Below are 18,577 nucleotides of genomic sequence, written 5' to 3' on the forward strand. Positions count from 1 at the left end.
CCTGAAGAGATTGAGTGGAAAGAAAAAGTCCCCCTATGGAAGAAATAGAAGTAACAAAGAATGAAATATTGACACACTAGGGTAATTTTGATGTCAGAAAAAATCATGCGACAGATGAAATAGCAAACTGGATTCAACAAGAATGCAGGAAAGAACTGTCAGACAAAATAAATAGCATAATAAGCATTTACTTAAAAGAAGGAAAAGTTCCAGAAGATTGGAAAAAAGCAAATATAAGGTACCTATATATAAAGGAGGAAATAAAGAAGAACCTACCAATTATAGACCAGTCTCTCTAACAAGTACAATAGCAAAAATTTGTGAAAGAATTATCAAAAGTAGATGGGTAAAATACTTGGAAAAAAACAACGTACTAAATCCAAGGCAATTTGGATTCAGACAAGGACGGTCATGCGTCACCAATTTAATATGTTTCTATTCAAGGCTAATAGATATAATACAAGAAAGAGATGGATGGGCTGATTGTGCATTTCTAGACCTAAAAAAAGCTTTTGACAAAGTACCACATAAGAAGTTGCTTAAGAAATTAGAATATGAAGGAGGAATACAAGGTAAAATTGCTAAATGGGATGGAAGACTTTTTGCAAGAAAGAAAAATGAGAGTAGTGATAAGAGATCAGCACTCAAAATGGAATGAAGTAATAAGCGGTGTCCCGCAGGGAACAGTTCTGGCCCCAATAATGTTTGCTATATATATATTAATGATATGGATGAAGGAATTGAAAGCTATATGAGCTTCTTTGCAGATGATGCAAAACTACTGAAAAGAGTGAAAACTGAAGAAGATTGTGAATCACTACAGAGGGATCTAAATAAAGTACAAGAATGGAGTAGGAAGTGGGAGATGGAGTTCAATACAAAAAAGTGTAGTATAATGGAATTTGGAAAAAAAGCAAAAAACAGAATAGCAGGCTCATATAATTTGGGAGAAGAAGGAATAAAAAAAGTAGAAAATGAGAAGGACCTGGGAGTCATTGTTATGAATTATATATGTCACCTGAGAAACAATATAAAATAAGATTTTTGGAGAAACTTATAATTTAATAAGAACAATCAAAGTGGCATTTACATACCTGGATGAAGAAATGGTGAGGAAAATCCTAATCACCCTGATAAGACCAAGATTGGAATATGCAGCCAACGATATGGTCACCAAGTACAAAAAAATGTATAAAAAAACTTGAAAGGATACAAAGAGCAATTACAAAACTGGCACCAACACTCTCAAAACTATCATATGAAGAGAGACTACAAAAACTTAAACTACAGACACTAGAGCCAAGAAGAGAGAGAGGAGATTTGATAGCTATTTACAGAATCATGAAAGGCATAGAAATTACTGATAGAGAGAATCTGATAAAATGGGATGACAGAAATACAAGAGGACACGGAAAGAAAATAAAAAAAGACAGCTATAGAAGAGATTTTAAAAAGAAACAGCTTTCCTCATAGAGCAATAGACAGTTGGAACAAGTTAGATGAGAAAGTGGTGTGTGCAAAAACAATACATGAATTTAAAAATAGTTTAGATAAAATGAGATATGAAGACGGGACCTCACGAGCATAGCTCCCCTTCCCGTAAAATACAACTAGGTAAATACAACTAGGTAAATACATTCAAACTCCTCCTCTCTTATGTTCTATGTTTCTGCTCCATACAGTGCTGTTGGCACAATCACTCCTTCATACAGTCTCCTCTTAGCATCCATTCCCAAATGTCTATTCCTCATTACACTTTCTAATCCACAAAAGCATTTACTCGCTTCTCTCAATCTACATTCTCAATCTAAAACTATCCACTTCCTTCAGTTGCTCTCCCTTAATGCTCACTTCCAGTCTACTGCCACTTTCACCCCTTGTACATCTCATCACCTTACTTTTACCCACATTTATCTTCAGCTTTCTTCTATCACACACTCTCCCAAACTCTGTCACCAACTTCCTCAATCCCTCCTCCGATCCTGCCACAAGTGCAGTGTCGTCTGCAAACAACAGCTGGCCCACCTCCCACTTTTTTCCATTTTCTTTATCCATCTCCAATCCCTCACCCACTACCCTTGCATTTACCTCTCGCACTACCCCATCCATGTATAACTTGAACAGCCAGGGCGACATAATGCATCCTTGACGAAGTCCCACCTTTATCTCGAACCACTCACTCTCTCCATTTCTAATCCTGACATATGCTCTACTACTCTCATAAAAACTCTTGACAGCTCCAAGAAGCTTACCTCCTATCCCATATATCCACAAAACCTCCCACAGTGCCTTTCTGTCTACCCTGTCGTAAGCCTTTTCCAGGTCCATAAAAGCCCAAAAAACATCCTTCCCCTTTCCTATAGCTTTCTCACATATCTGTCTTACCACAAAAATCTGATCTACACAACCTCTACCCATCCTAAATCCACACTGTTCCTCACCAATTACTCCCTCTGTTCCTCTCCTAATCCTCTCAATCAAGATCCTTCCATAAGCCTTCCTAACTACACTTAACAAGCTAATCACACTTGTCCCCTTTTCCCTTGTAAAGTGGAACTATACAGGCACTCCTCCAGTCCTCCGGCATTCTACCCTCTCTCCAACAAACATTAAATAACCTCACCAACCAGTCCACCATCACTGTACCTCCTTTTTTTTTTAGACATTCTGCATGGCATCCATCCAGACCAGGTCCCTTACCTGCTTTCATCATTTTAACTGCCTTCACTTCATCCTTCCTTATTTCTCCTCCATTTTCCTCACTCATCATGGTCATTTTCTTAGCATTTCCCTATCCTCCTTCACATTTAGCAACTCCCTAAAATATTCTGCCCATCTTCCCCTTACTGCCTTCTCTTCCATTAACATCTCTCCATCTGCACCTTTTACCTTTTCTTCTCTATTTGATTCGCCTCCTCTTCCTCTCATAATTTCTTTCCAAAACATCTTTTTATTACTTTCAAAATTTTCTGTCATACTCTTACCCCATTTCACATCTGCTCTCCTCTTTGCCTCCTTTACCTTTTGCTTTACTTCTCTTTTCTTTGTACCTCTCATATGACTCCCTCGTCCTATTTTGTAACCAATTTGAGAAAGCTTGCTTCTCTTCTACATCCTTCTTTGTTTCCTCATCCCAACATTCACTACCAAAGGGAAAAAGAGAAAGAAATTGTGAAGGAAATACTGAAAGTGGTTCAGAAAGAGGGTCAAGAATTGAAGAAGGAAACAGATGATATGCATAGGATGGGCACATACTCTAAAGAAAAAAACTATAGGCCAATGAAAATCAAACTAAGGACTCAAATGATAGCTGAAGAGATACCATCAAAAGTGATAAAACTAGCTAACAGTGAAAATTACAAGAATGTGTGGATAAAAAGGGAAATGAACAATGAAGAAATAGAGAAAGATAGGGCACTAAGAAATGAAGCTAATGAAAAAAATGAGAAGAACGGAGACTGAAAAAAAAAAAAAAAAAATTGGAGAGTGCTGGATCTGAGGCTAAGAAAATGGAACACCAGAAAAAATTAAACAAACAAAAAAAATAGAAGAAAAGAACAAATTAAAAGTGGCATACACAAACATGGACAGTATGATTTCTGGAATAAATGAATTAAGTGACTATTTGTTAATAGAGAAACCAGACATAATGGGAATTGTGGAGACAAAATTGAAAGGTCCTATATCATCAAGTATGGTGAGACAAGGTCTATACAACCATTGGTTAAAATATAGAATGGACAAACAAGGGGGAGGAGTCACATTATTGACTAGAAAGGGCTTAAATGTGATAAAGATTACAGAAGGTAAAGATAATGTGGAAATGATCATGATTAAAGTTGAAAATAGCATTATGAAAAGCAGAAAATTTATAGTAGTATATGTGCCCCCAAAAACACACGCTTGGTCTAATAGCGATCATTCAAAATTACTGGAAGATTCAAAGAATGAATTATCTGAGATACTGATAGATGGAGAAAACATAGTAATTTTGGGCGACTTTAATGCAAAGGAAATAAATTGAGAAGAAATGACAATAAAAGGTGGAGAGGAACTCAGGGGCAACATTCTACTGGATTTGACCATTGATTACACATTGACTCAATGGATCAAGGAAAATACCAGATATAGAAACAAGGAAGAACCATCAAGACTAGACTTTATATTCACTTCTGAGCCTGAAATCGTGGACAAAATGAATTACAAGACACCAATTGGTAAGAGTGACCACATACTAATAGAGTTTGAACTTAAAGAACAAAATGATGTGAGAAGAAATGAGAAACAGAGAAGGAAGATTAATGTACAACAAAATGGACTTTGTAAAACTCAGAAAAAAAAATTCAAAACACTAACAGGGAAAATTTTTCAAATGAAGAAACAAAGATGGAAGAGAAATGGAACATATTTAAAGAAAAATACAAGGTGGAAACAGATAAATATGTGCCTAAGAAGAAAAACAAAAAAGGGTTTACATAAGGTGTTGGTATAACAAAAAGTGTAGTGTAAAGATAGAAGAAACAAAGCCTGGAAAAGATGGAAAAAAGAAAAAGATGACCAAATGGCAAACATACATCAAACCGAGAAATGAATATGTACAGTAGATATACGAGGAGTGGAAAAAAGAAACTACAAAAATGATATAATAGACAAATGCAAAGACCAACCTAAACTATTTTACATATATGTAAATGACAAACTAAAAGACAAACATGAAATAGTAAAACTGCGCAAAAGGAAATAAAGAATATATAGAAGATGTAGAAATGGCTCAAAGTAATGACCAGGCATTTTAGGTCTGTATTTACAATTCAAAACTCACAAATTTGGGATGAAGGGCAGTGATAAAGATCCCCCAAAATGAAAGAAATAACAGTCACACAGAAAGAAATTAGGGACCTAATAAAGAACCTTAATGTCAGAAAGTCATACAGGCCTGATGGAATTGCGAACTGGATATTGAAAGAATGTATAGATGAACTAATAGACAAAATATACAAGATAATGGACTTGTCACTGAAAGAAGGAAAAGTACCACAAGATTGGAAAATGCAAATATTGTACCAATATATAAAGGAGACAAAGAAAATCCAACTATAGATCGGTGTCCCTTACAAGCACAATAGCAAAAATGTGAAAAAGTTATTAAAAATAAATGGATTAAACACTTGGAAGAGAACAATATACTAAACCCTAAACAATTTGGTTTTAGAAGTGGAAGATCATGTACTACAAACTTAATACAAGAAAGAGACGGATGGGTAGATTGTGCTTTCTTGGACTTGCAAAAAGCTTTTGACAAAGTACCACATAAAAAGCTACTAAAAAAAAATTGAAATGGTAGGTGGAATATAAGAAAAATTATTGGAATGGATGAAAGATTTCTTGACCGAAAGAAAAATGAGGGTGGTACTTAGAGACAAAAACTCAAATTGGGAAGATATGATAAGCGGAGTCCCCCCAAGGCTCTGTATTGGCTTCAATAATGTTTGCTATTTATTTAAATGACATGGATGAAGGCGTGAAATGTTATATGAACTTCTTTGCAGATGATGCGAAACTATTAAAGAGTAAGTACGGAGGAAGACTGCAAATCTTTTCAAGAAGACCTCGACAAAATCTGGAAATGAAGTCAAAAGAGTGAAGTGAACTTCAACATTAAGAAATGTAGTATAATGGAATTTGGAAAAAGCAAAAATAGAATATTGAGTCAATACAAAATTGGTACAAAGGAAGATAAAAAAGTAAACTCAGAAGGGGACCTAGGAGTAACTATCTCAAATGTGACACCAGACAAACATGTCAACAGATTAGTCGGAGAAACTTTTAACTTGTGATCAATGAAGCAGCCTTTGACTACATGGATGAAGAAATGGTAAAGAAAATACTAGTTATACTGATAAGACCAAAATTGGAATATGCAGCATCACTATGGACACCTAGTAAAAAAAAAATAATAATAAAATAAAAATAAATAAATAAAAATAAATAAAATAAAATAAAATAAAAATAAATAAATAAAGACCAATGACAGATGGCACCAACATTCTGCAATTTAACATACGAACAAAAATTGGATAAACTAAATCTACCAACCCTGGAACAAAGATGAGAAAGAGGTGATTTGATAACCATTTACAGAATTATGAAAGGGATGGAAATTCTTGATAGGGATGACCTACTAAAATGGGACAGAAGAAATATAAGATGACATGAGAAGAAACTCATGACAGTTACAGAAGAGATCTGAAAAAGAATAGCTTCCACACAGAGTGATAGATATCTGGAACAAACGGAATGAGGAAACAGTGAGTGCTAAATCTATACATGGCTTTAAGAAGAAACTGGATGCAGAAAGATATAATAGCAGGTCACAACGAGCATAGCTCTCTTCCAACAAAATACAACTAGGTAAATATAGACAGGTCATACCAATGGCTTTTCCCCCTTACAAGGGAGGTAGCCAGAAATACAGTCATAAAATCCACTACCACCCATTCCATCCCCACATACTCCACTCCCATTAATGTGTTGGTGTGGTGTAGAATTGTATTTTGTTGTTTTGTTATTTATTGTACTATTTATATTATGTTATTATGTACAGTATTTATATTATAAGAGTTCGTAGTCTTGTATATCGCAGATGTGATGCGCCCCTTTGTTTTGGCGCGAATTGGAGAGCGTGGCGTTAGTTTCTAAGCAGCCTTGTAAGCAGTTGCACGCATTTTATGTTTGTGTCATTTTGTGTGTGTATCCAAATATAAACTATACGGCTTTATTTGCGCACTCATTAGCCACCCCGATACATTAAATGGTGGCAGCTCATGTGTTGGTGGTAGAATTGTATTTTGTTTTGTTATTTATTGTGTTATTTATATTATGTTATTATGTATTTATATTATAACAGTTGGCTGTGTTGTATATCGCAGATGCGATGCGCGCCTTTGTTTTGGCACGAATTGGAGAGCATGGCATTAGTATCTAAGCAGCCTTGTAAGCAGTTGCACGCATTTTGTGTTTGTGTCATTTTGTGTGTGTATCCAAATATAAACTATACGTCTTTATTTGCACACTCATTAGCCACCCCGATTCATTAACCCTTCTCCCTCCCTCTTATCTTGGCTCCTCCTGGATGAAGGATCATCCTTGCATCTTGCCCACTGCCCTGGGTCGGTGGCAATGTAGTAAGACACAGCACATCCACTTCATTTAATCGGTGATCCCCGCTCTTCTATCAGGTACTTTATCTAAAGCCTTCTCTAGATCTAGTTATATTCAATCCACCCACCCCTCTCTCTTGCAGCACATCAATCACTCTAGTGCAGCATTTCCCAACCTGGGGTGCTAGCATACCCTGGGGATACTAACACACCCTGGGGATGCTAGCATACCCTGGGGATACTAGCACACCCTGGGGATGCTAGCACACCCTGGGGATGCTGAAATGAATTACAAGGGGTGCTGAGAAGTGATGCATACATACACTACTTTATCCTTCTAGTTACAAGGTATTGGTTAGGGTGTGCTGGAATGCCTAGGCCTGACTACATGGGGTGCTAGGGTCAGAAAAGGTTGGGAAACATTGCTCTAGAGTAAAAAATTTAAGATTAGACATACAAGACCTTCCAGATCTGAATCCAAACTCACTCAGATGTTTGACTGTCAAGATATTTGGTTCATAAATCTTTTTCAATCCTTTCACATAATCTCACTATTGTGCTGGTCAGTGATACTGGCCTATAATTTAGTGGTGTATCCTTGCATGCACTATTGTGAATTGGTACCAAATTATCTCTTTTCCAATCAAGCAGTACTATGTCTTCTTTTATGAACACACAACAAGGCCAAATCTTTTCCTCCAGTTCATGTCAAGTCCTGAAGCTTTTGTTACATCCAATGATCTCAAGAATGAGCACTTCCCTGAATTCTATATTTACATCTTCCAAACCTAAATTCTCGTTTCCCTCACAATCCTCAAAAAATTGCTCTTTTAAGAAGACAATTTGGAATTTTTTTCATTATTTCTACCTGAGCTGAGGCCTACTCAAAGACCTCATCTCCTACTGTTAGCTTGATGGTTACTTCCCTGTGTCTCAAGTTACCATTGATAAACTTGTAAAACTGTTTTGGTTCATCTTTGCATTCATCTACAACACCTTTCAAAAATACTTTCTTCCTTCCTACAGATTCCTTTATAGTTGTTCCTAGCTTGGCTGCAAGTTTTTGTTTTATTGCTTCTTTTCCTCTTCCATTTTTACTAAACCATATCCACGGCTTTTTTTTTTTGCAATCTCACACCGTTTGTTGAACCAGTCCAGTTTCTACTTCTTCCTTCCACTAATCTTTGCCACATGTTTGTTCACTCCTAGGCTATAAATTTACCTAGTTGTATTTTACGGGATGGGGAGCTATGCTCGTGGTTTCCCACCTTTGTATCTCACATGTCTAGTTTGCTCTTAAATTCATGAATGGCTTTTGCACACACTCTTTTTGTCCAGTTTGTTACAAGTGTCCACCACTGTGTGTGGAAAACTGTTCTTCAGATCTCTTCTATAACTATCTATTTTTATTTTCTTTCCATGTCCTCTCGTGCTTCTCTTGTCCCAATTTAACAAGTCCTTTCTATCGAGTATTTCTGTGCCCTTCATGATTCTATAGATGGGCAGTAGGTCACCTCTCTCTTTTCTTTGTTCCAAAGTCGTTAACTCCAATTTAGCCAGTCTCTCTTCATATGATAAGTTTGAAAGTGCTGGAGCCATTTTTGTGGTTACTCTCTCTTTTTTTTTTTTTCAATTTTCTTTATATTCTTTTTGGTACTGAGTGACCACAATGTCGCCACATATTCTTGGCCTCAGTGTGACTAATATATATTTTTTTTTAATCCTTTCTTCATCCAAATAGGTAAATGCCACCTTTATTGGTCTTAGCAAGTTATAGGATTCTCCAACAATTTTGTTTATCAGAGGACAAGTCATTTGAAATAATTACTCCCAGATCTTTTTCAGATCCCACTTTCTTTACCTCCTTATTTCCAATTTTATATTGTCCTGATGTTCTATTTTTACTTTTTCCAAACTCCAGTATGCTACATTTCTTAATGTTGAAGTCCACTTCCCATTTCCGACTCCACTTCCAAACCTTCAGGTCTTCCTGTAGTGATTTACATGCCCAAGCTAGAACAATACCCAAATTTAAATCTATGGATGATAATCAGAAATTAAGGATATTGACCAAGTTAGAACCATTCATGAATTTGAAGCTAGGCATGAAAAATTCATGAGCAGATGAAACCCCACAAGTGTTGCTCCTTCCTATACTCTGGAATTAGGTAAATACAACTGGGTCTATCTACCAAGGGCCTCTTCCCCCTTATAAGGGAGGCAGCCAAGTCAAAGGCATACATCTACTCCCACCCATTCTACACTTGTTACCCTCTCATTTTGCTCCTTGTGGATGAAGGGTCATCCCTGTCACCTGCCCACAGCCCAGGTCAGAAGGAATGCAGCAAGACAGTACATCCACATCAAGGTTGCTTCACTTAATCAGTGACCCTCCCTTTCTGTTTCTTCGTGCGGAAAATAAAGAAGATTGGGAGAAATCCCTTTGGGCTGCATCAAAGTAACATCCATACACAGCCATTCTCCACTCACACCTATCCCCTGCTTCTCTCTTGTTCAACAGTCATTCCCCACCTTGCTCAAATTTCCTTTCACTCAATCCATCCATCTCATCCTCAGTTGTCCTCTCAAGTTCACTCCATCCATCTCTGTTTTCCACATCCCTTTAGCTAATCTTTCTTCCATCCCAATACTCTTTCATCAGCCCTACCTGCCATCTCCTTTTCCACTCCTGCTCTCCTCCTCACCTCATTTCTCACTATCCAACCTCATAACCCCTACCATAATTCTCAGACACTTCATCTCAAACATATTTAAACTTCTCCTTTCTGCCTCTCTTGAACTCCAAGTCTCCACCCCATACAATGCAGTTGGCACAATCACCTCTTCATATAATCGTCTCTGCATCCATTCCCAGATGCCCATTTCTCATGACATATTTACTCTCTCTCAATATATAATTTACCTCTAACACCACACCTCCATTTCCACATGCGACCCCAAATACTTAAAGCTATTCATTTACTCCAATCTCTCTCCTGTAAGACTTGCTTCTAGTCACTGCCATCCTCTCTCCTAGTACATCATCTTCATTTTAACCACATTTACATTCAACTGTCCTATCACATACCTTCCCAAACTGTGTCACTAACTGCTTTAATCCCCCCTCTGACCATACCAAAAGCACAGTGTCGTCCACAAACAACTTTCTCACCTCCCACTTCTCTCCATTATCTTTAACCATCTCTAGTCCCCTGCCCATTACCCTTGCATTTACCTCCCATACTACCCCATCTATGTATACCCTCCCATACCACCCCATCATTTAACAGCCAAGGGACATGACAACCTGGACAGCCCCACCTTTACCTCAAACCACTTTCTCTCTCCATTTTTAACACAAACTCTACTACTCTCAAAAGGTCCTGGAGGCGCAGCGTCTACGTCATGGGACCACCCCCCAACCCCAAGAGTTGGGGGATAAACGGCGGCGACCAGCCCTGGCCACCGGCTCTACGCAGGTGGCACCGATCCCCAAGAGGAGATACAACTGCCTTGGGGAGTACCACAATCCTTTTTCTCAACATGCAATGTTACGTTTTTTCTGCACCGAGGGATGATTTTCCGGCGATCACCCCTCTTCTTCTACTTTTAGCCGGAGATGTAGAGAGCAATCCTGGGCCCACCACAAAATACACATGCCCAACATGCTCTAAACCCATTACCTCGAGCAGACAGACAAAGGGCTCAGTTCAGTGCAATATGTGCAAAAGCTGGGCCCACCTCACTTGTACAACACTTGCTGACACAAACCAATACACAAACACTTGGACATGTTCTACCTGTCCTCCAGTAACCCCATTCCCACCTCCCCAACCACAGCCAGCACCCTTACCCACTCCCAATTTCCCTTTGCCCTTATCCCCAATCAGTACTCCCCTTCCTTTGTCCCCAATCTCTCCTTTCCCCCCTCTAACCCAGATCCTATACCTTCCCCATTAACACCCCAACCTCAACCTCAACCCCAAATGGTAACATACAACACATACAGAACACACAACATCAACATATTACAACACAACAATGACGGTATTAACACGAAAAAACATGAACTCGAACACTTTCTTAAACAACACAACATACACATTGCAATAATACAAGAAACAAAATTAAGACACTCACACAAAACACCATCATTTCATAATTACACCACCATCAGACAAGACCGGACTGACAGCAATGGCGGTGGACTCATCACCCTGATCCACCACTCCATCTGTTTTGTGGACACAAGTGCCACAACCAAAATTCTCCTCCCTACCACAGATACTACAGAAATCCAATCCATTCGAATCTGCACAGGCAACAAATCAACACTGACAATAGTTAACATGTACATTCCCCCACAATCATCCCCCACAGTTCCAAACACCTTCAGGGCTCAATTTAGCCAACTAGCCTCAATCCCCAACCTGATCATGGGTGGTGACTTCAACGCCAAGTCGTCTGCCTGGTATGTCGACAACCCTGACACAGACAGAGGGCTTGATATACAGACTTGGTTTGACTCATTGACTATCATGAACAACACACATAATCATACACACATCCCACACCAAGCCCTATACACTCCCTCCTCTCCTGATATCACCTTCTGCTCCCCCTGCTTAACCCCAACAACATCATGGAGAGTGGTCGGAACCCTTGGTTCTGACCACCTCCCAATCATCATCACCACCAAAACAAGATGCACCCCAGTTGGCCACAGACACACATACACCAATTACAAGAGAGCTAACTGGGAAGCTTTTACTGAAGAGACAGAACAACATTTTGAAACACTTAACAGTACACCAATCACAAACATAAACAATGCTGTGCACACTTCTAATACAATCATACAAAATGCAGACAAGAGATACATCCCTAGAGGCAACAGAAAATCACACAACCCCAACTTCACACCAGAAATCCAAGGCCTCATCAGACAACGAGACACACAAACACAATTCCCCCACACCTATCCCTCAAAACATAGCAGACCAAATACAAACACTAAACACTGTGACTGCCAATAAAATACTCTAACAAAAAACACAAAATTGGCAAAACTTTATCAATACACTTGATCACAAAACAAACACCAGCAAATTGTACAAAACACTCAACAGCATTACACTATCCAACAGTAACACAACACGCTCTCATGCAGCAATAATCACAACAACAGACAATCTACCCTCAAACAGACAACAAGCAAACACACTCAAATCATTTTACACAGACAAGCCATCTCACTTCTCACCCTGACGACCGATGCACTATTCAATGTAAGAAAGACTTTCCCACAGACTCAGACTATACACCCTTCATAGACAGTCAGACAAAACACATAATACATAATCTCAAGCACTCATCTGCCTGTGGCCCTGATAACATAAGTAACATCCACCTAAACACATTGGACCACAAGGTATACATGCACTCACAAACATTGCAAACTACAGCTATTCACACAACACTATACCCGACATCTGGAAGCATGGTAAAATAATCACCATTCCAAAACCGAACAAAGACCCAACAATCCCAACATCGCACTGCCCAATCACACTTCTCTGCACCCCCTCTAAAGTCATTGAACGCCTAATACTTCAACTTGTCACACCACATATTCCCCTTGCTGACTCACAACACGGTTTTAGGCCACTACACTCCACAAACACTCTTCTGATAAACCTCACACAAAGAATTTTAGATGGCATCAATTCAGATAGGCCCCACCAAAGAACACTTCTCATAACATTAGACATTAGTAAAGCTTTTGATGCTATCCCCCACCACAACCTAACAAATAAAATATACAACACAGACATGCACAATAACACCAAAAGATGGCTGGCCAATTATCTGGCAGGTAGGAATGCTTACATGTCATATAATGGCCAATCATCGCACATCAGAAACATTAAGAATGGAGTACCACAGGGCTCTGTTCTATCCCCCACGCTCTTTAATCTATACATGCATGACTTACCCACACCAGACACCTCAGAAATACAAATCTCTTCCTACGCAGACGACATAATCACATGCACACATCGTAACACAGACAAAGCTGCAGAAATAATCCAGCCATACCTTGATACACTCAACACATGGTTCATCACAAACAGACTCAAAATAACTCCAACCAAATCTACAGCAACACTTCTCACCAACTGGACAAAAGAACACAAATACATACCTCATCTCTACATCAACAACACTCTAATACCACACACAAACACACCGAAAATTCTTGGTGTAACATACGATACATCCATGTCTTTCAAACAACACATCACAAACATAAAAAACAAATGCATACCTAGACTTAATGCACTTAAGTCAATCACTGGAACAACATTTGGACAAAACAAAAAAACTAATACAACAATATACAAACAATGCATACGCTCAGTGATGAATTATGCGAGTCCTGCATGGGCTCCTAATCTCAGTGAGACACGCCACAACACCCTTCAAATCATACAAAACAAAGCCCTAAAAACAATTACAGGCTGCACAAATGCAACACCTACAGACCATTTACACCATGAAACAAAAGTCCTCAAAGTCAAGGACCACCTCGACATGAGAGGCACACAAACACTTGCCGCAGCCACCACAAACACATCACACCCGCTACACTACATAGCAGAACACCCACACACACCAAGAAACATTAAAACAACACCCAAAGACCTTTATCACGCACAGATACTCTCTTCTCTTCCTCCACAACCACCAAATACCAGCCTCCGGAAACATATTCATAATCATATCACTCACCGCTCCATTAACACACTGAAAGACAACACACTGCTGCATGCCAGACCCCCTGATATCCACCCTTCTGAATCCTCTCTCCCACGAAAGGACAGAGTCCACCTGGCCAGACTGCAGTGTGGCCACCACCCAGCACTTCTAAGCTACCAGAAGAGGCTGGATGACTGCATTGTGAACAGCTGCCCAGGATGTAACACTTCACCCCATACCATACAACACATAATGGAAGACTGCATTATACACAATCATGCACGCAAACAACACAACATACACTCTATAAAGGATTTGTGGGAAAACCCAGTTTTGGCTGTGGCATTCCTTGGGGAGACGGGACTGCTCGGACAGACAGTCTAGGGAACGACGATAACAACAACAACTCTCAAAAACTCTTTACTGCCCTTAACAGCTTTCCCTCATTCCCATATATCTGCAATACCTCTCACAGGTAAGACAATTGGGTACAATCAGGTAAACACACCACCTCACTCATAATTTTATTTCACATTATCCTTGATGACATCTTTCATTCAATTATATAATCACATCTTATTGCTTACCAACAGGACCACTCCTCTTTGTCTTCTTTCTACTCCATACACCTTACCTAACCCATTTTCATACTCAAAATCACTTCTCCATTTCAGTTTAATTTCACTCAATTTAGCACATCCACAATCTATGTTAACATACTTCTATTCTCTTCCTTGCTCTCATCTGTTCCACTTCCTCGCAAACTGAAATATTCAAATACATTTCCAGTTTCTCTCACATCTTTTCTCTCAATTCTTTGCAAGAGAAAAATACAGCGAGAGGAATTCCTTGTCTTATCACTGTCCCATTAAGTTGCCTTCTAAGACATGCATGGAAGCACAGTGGCAGAATTTTTATCCCCACCACAGGAGTACAAGAAAAAGAAAATGTCAAGTCTTAGGTAAGCAATAGACAAAAGGTGGCAGCAGAAAGGAAGGGGAGTAATAGTAGTCCAGCAGTTCATTGTTCCTTGATAAGCAGGGACTACTTTTCCTTAACACTGATGAAAGATGTGTGGTTCTGGTCTGTATGGGTTTACAAGTACAGAAATTTGAATTTACTACTATAAATTTTATCTGAAATCTATTTTAAATCAATTGACAAACTTGAAGTGATCCTATTCACATCCTAAATTGTCATGATTTAGAGACTACTGTATTTGAAAAAAGAAACTTGTTCCATATTTACTCACAAAGATTGGACACAATGGGACGAGGTGGTCATACAGTTTCCGTGCCTCATCAATGTTGCAAGCCTGGAATGTCATCTGCAAGCAGGAACAACCCATACCAAAACCCATAGCATCCATGTATATGTGGTCACTGAGAGCCGCAACTGCTTCTGAACCATCATCTCCATACGGAAGGAAGTCTTCCACAAATGGCTGTACAGTCTTGGTGTCTTTGTAAACTGTGAACCCCAGCCAAAAGACAAAATACAAGTAATTAAAATACATTAACATTGCAAGTGTTTACCATAACTTAAGATTTACAGTACACAAAACTAAAAAATTATGGCCGTTAATAAATAAAACTGCTGGTTGCAAGCAAAATTAAATACAACCATGACTGCAAGCAAAATTAAATACAACCATGACTGCAAGAGAAACATTATGGTTCTAAGTAAACTTAAAACATTAAATGCATAAACATAGGCAAGTAACCAGCAAAATGATGTTAATTTAATCACTGCCTGGAGTTTCACTATGTGGAAAACTTGCAGCTCCCACTGTGGCCGGCAATGGTCCTTGGGCTTTCCCACAAGTGTGGGAATGCTTCTGTCACTAGCTGAAAGTAGTAGGGATAGGGAAGCAGTTGCCAACTCCCCATGTGCAAGAAATACAGATGAAGTTGGAAGAGAGATCATGCATCCAGTCCAGAGACCAAGACCATCACATGTAGGTACCTCTCATTGGTCCCAGCACAATAATAGTATATATGAAAATAAATTCTACGAAGTAAATTAAAGAAATGCATTGATAAATCCTCAAAGGGTTATTTTTTCAAGTAATTACACTACCTGCACAGAGAAGAGTCTAGGCATAGGAAAGCAACATCTTCACACCTTTCACTCCCACCACACCTTTCACTCCCATCTAATACTAATTGATTTATGAAATTTTTGGCTCGAAGGCCAAGCGCCGGAGCCGGTAGGTCATTCAGCGCATATTTATCTTTTATAGATAAAAATTCAAGTAAATCAGTAAAAACAATAAACATTCACAAAAACACGTCACAACAACATACACTCACAAGCATTCATATACACAATTTTAAATTTCATAAAATAAATTTGTGTCTTTTAAAAACTTTAAAACATTCTTCACATGAGCTTCCTCCCCTAAAATTTCTTTAAAAGATATATTTGTTAAAATAGCCCTGCATTTATTAAAGAATGCAGGGCACTGAATTAAAATGTGTTTTATTGTAAAAACTACTTGGCAAGTGGGACATTGGGGGGCCAGCCTTTCTGCTCCACTTGCCATCAAAAATTTATGAGTAATGTAGGAATGGCCAATTCTCAATCTTGTCAAAACAATACTTGACCTTCTGTCCAAAGGAGGACACTTCCAAGGGTTCACCAAGGGGTGAATCTCTTTTAACTTATAACTACCGTCCAGCCTTGTCCATTGTTCTTGTCACTTCTCCATTATATACCAATGAATCACTTGTTTCAAGTCCGTATGTGGGACTTTTCGGTCTGTTATATGGCTGAGCCTAGTGGCGGCTTTGGCTGCAGCATCGGCCAGTTCATTTCCAGTGATACCCACATGGGACGGCACCCAGCAAAAGTTTACTTTTATCTTCTTTCTGTTGTTAATGAGAATCAACCAGTCCTGTATTTCTTGGACTAAAAAATGATGAGGTAATAATATATTTAGAGAGGATAGAATGCTCATGGAGTCTGTAAAAATAACAACGTTCTTATTACAAGGAACAGAATTAAAAACAAATTTGAGGGCATTGCTGATTGCCAGCAGTTCAGCAGTAAAAACAGAGCTAAAATCAGGCAACTTTCTCTTTAAAACTGTGCTATCACATACAACAGCACAACCAACACCATCTTGGGATTTTGATCCATCTGCATAAATAAAAATTGAATCAGCATGTACTGATATATGTTCTAAATATTCACTTTTTAGCTCTACAGCAGTTCTATTTTTCTTTTTAAGAGGACATATTTCAGTGATTGTACTGATATGTACTGATATATGTTCTAAAAATTCACTTTTTAGCTCTACAGCAGTTCTATTTTTCTTTTTAAGAGGACATATTTCAGTGATTGTGCCAACAGCACTGTATGGGGCAGAAACGTGGAACATAAGAGAAGAAGAGAGAAGGAGTTTGAATGTGTTTGAGATGAGGTGTCTGAGAAGTATGATGGGGGTTACTAGGCTGGATAGAGTGAGAAATGAGGAGGTGAGGAGGAGAACAGGGGTGAAAAAGGATTTGGGAGATAGGGTTGATGAAAGAATATTAGGATGGTTTGGACACATGGAAAGAATGAGTGAAGAAAGACAAGTAAAAGAGGTATGGAAGGCAGATGTGGAGGGGGTGAACATGAGGGGACGTCCTTGGATGAGGTGGATGGATGGGGTGAAGGGGGCTTTGGGAAAGAGGGGAATGTCTGTTGAGGAAGGGAGAGGACGGAAGACAGAGGTGAATGGAGAATGGTTGTATATGGATGATGTTGTGACTGCATGAGGAGGAATGGGTGGGGGGGTGGGGGGTGGGGTAGTATGTGTGAGTAAATTTTGACGCAGCCCGAAGGGATTTCTCCCCGTCCTCGCCTTATATGCAAAGGGGGACGGAGAGGGGGGGTCGCCGATTAAATGAAGCGGCCTTGCTGTGGATGTACTGTGTCTTGCGACACTGCTTCTGACCCAGGGCGGTGGGCAGGGTGCAGGGATGACCCGTCATACAGGAGGTGCTCAGATGAGAGGGAGGGTGGGAGGGGTGTGGAGTGTATTTAGGGATGAAATGGGTGGGAGTGTTTTTATGCCTTTCCCTTTTTGGCTACCTCCCTTGGAAGGGGGAAAAAGCCTTGGTATATGTATGTATGTATATTTCAGTGAGGCATCAGTTCCAAGATGGGAATTTGGGAGGTGTGATCTCAGCAATTGTATTAGGAACAAGTCCTACCTTCTCTGTCCCAACTTCACATCTCACTTCTAAAGGTTTTGGCAGAGTACTTTTCCTTGGAGCTCTGTCTACCACCTGCTTTACATATTTGAAGTTTGGATTCTGTTTGGATGTCAAGACACGAGATATATATCTAAGGCTTAATTCCTCCCTGCGAATATAGAGGGGAGGAATTTCTGCGTCCACATACAAGCTATCCACTGGAGATGTTCTATAGGCTCCTGAACAGATCCGTAAAGCCATATTGTGGACTATATCAAGCTTCTTTAATGAAGTTTTACATGCCAATCCATAAATTTGACATCCGTAATCCATTTTGCTTAGGCACAATGTTTGGTAAAGCCTTATTAAAGTTATACGATCTGCTCCCCAGTTGAAACGAGACACTACCTTTAGTATATTAAGTCGCTGTTTAACAGTGTATACAACCTTGTTTATGTGATTTGTGAATGTCAA

General features: G+C 39.2%; 1 protein-coding gene across 3 annotated transcripts in view; it reads right to left on the minus strand.

Annotated features, from left to right (window-relative positions):
• The window catches only part of Gclc (glutamate--cysteine ligase), a 340,638-nt gene that overhangs the window by 252,669 nt on the left and 69,392 nt on the right, over nucleotides 1-18,577 (minus strand). For all 3 annotated transcript variants that reach the window (XM_076184299.1, XM_076184298.1, XM_076184300.1), the window contains exon 4: nucleotides 15,172-15,389. In XM_076184299.1, coding sequence (XP_076040414.1) covers nucleotides 15,172-15,389 — 218 coding nt within the window. The remainder of the gene's footprint in view (nucleotides 1-15,171; nucleotides 15,390-18,577) is intronic.

The sequence above is a fragment of the Oratosquilla oratoria genome, chromosome 4 (assembly GCF_046742065.1).
Source record: "Oratosquilla oratoria isolate Oo_2021 chromosome 4, ASM4674206v1, whole genome shotgun sequence".
NCBI lineage: Eukaryota > Metazoa > Arthropoda > Malacostraca > Stomatopoda > Squillidae > Oratosquilla > Oratosquilla oratoria.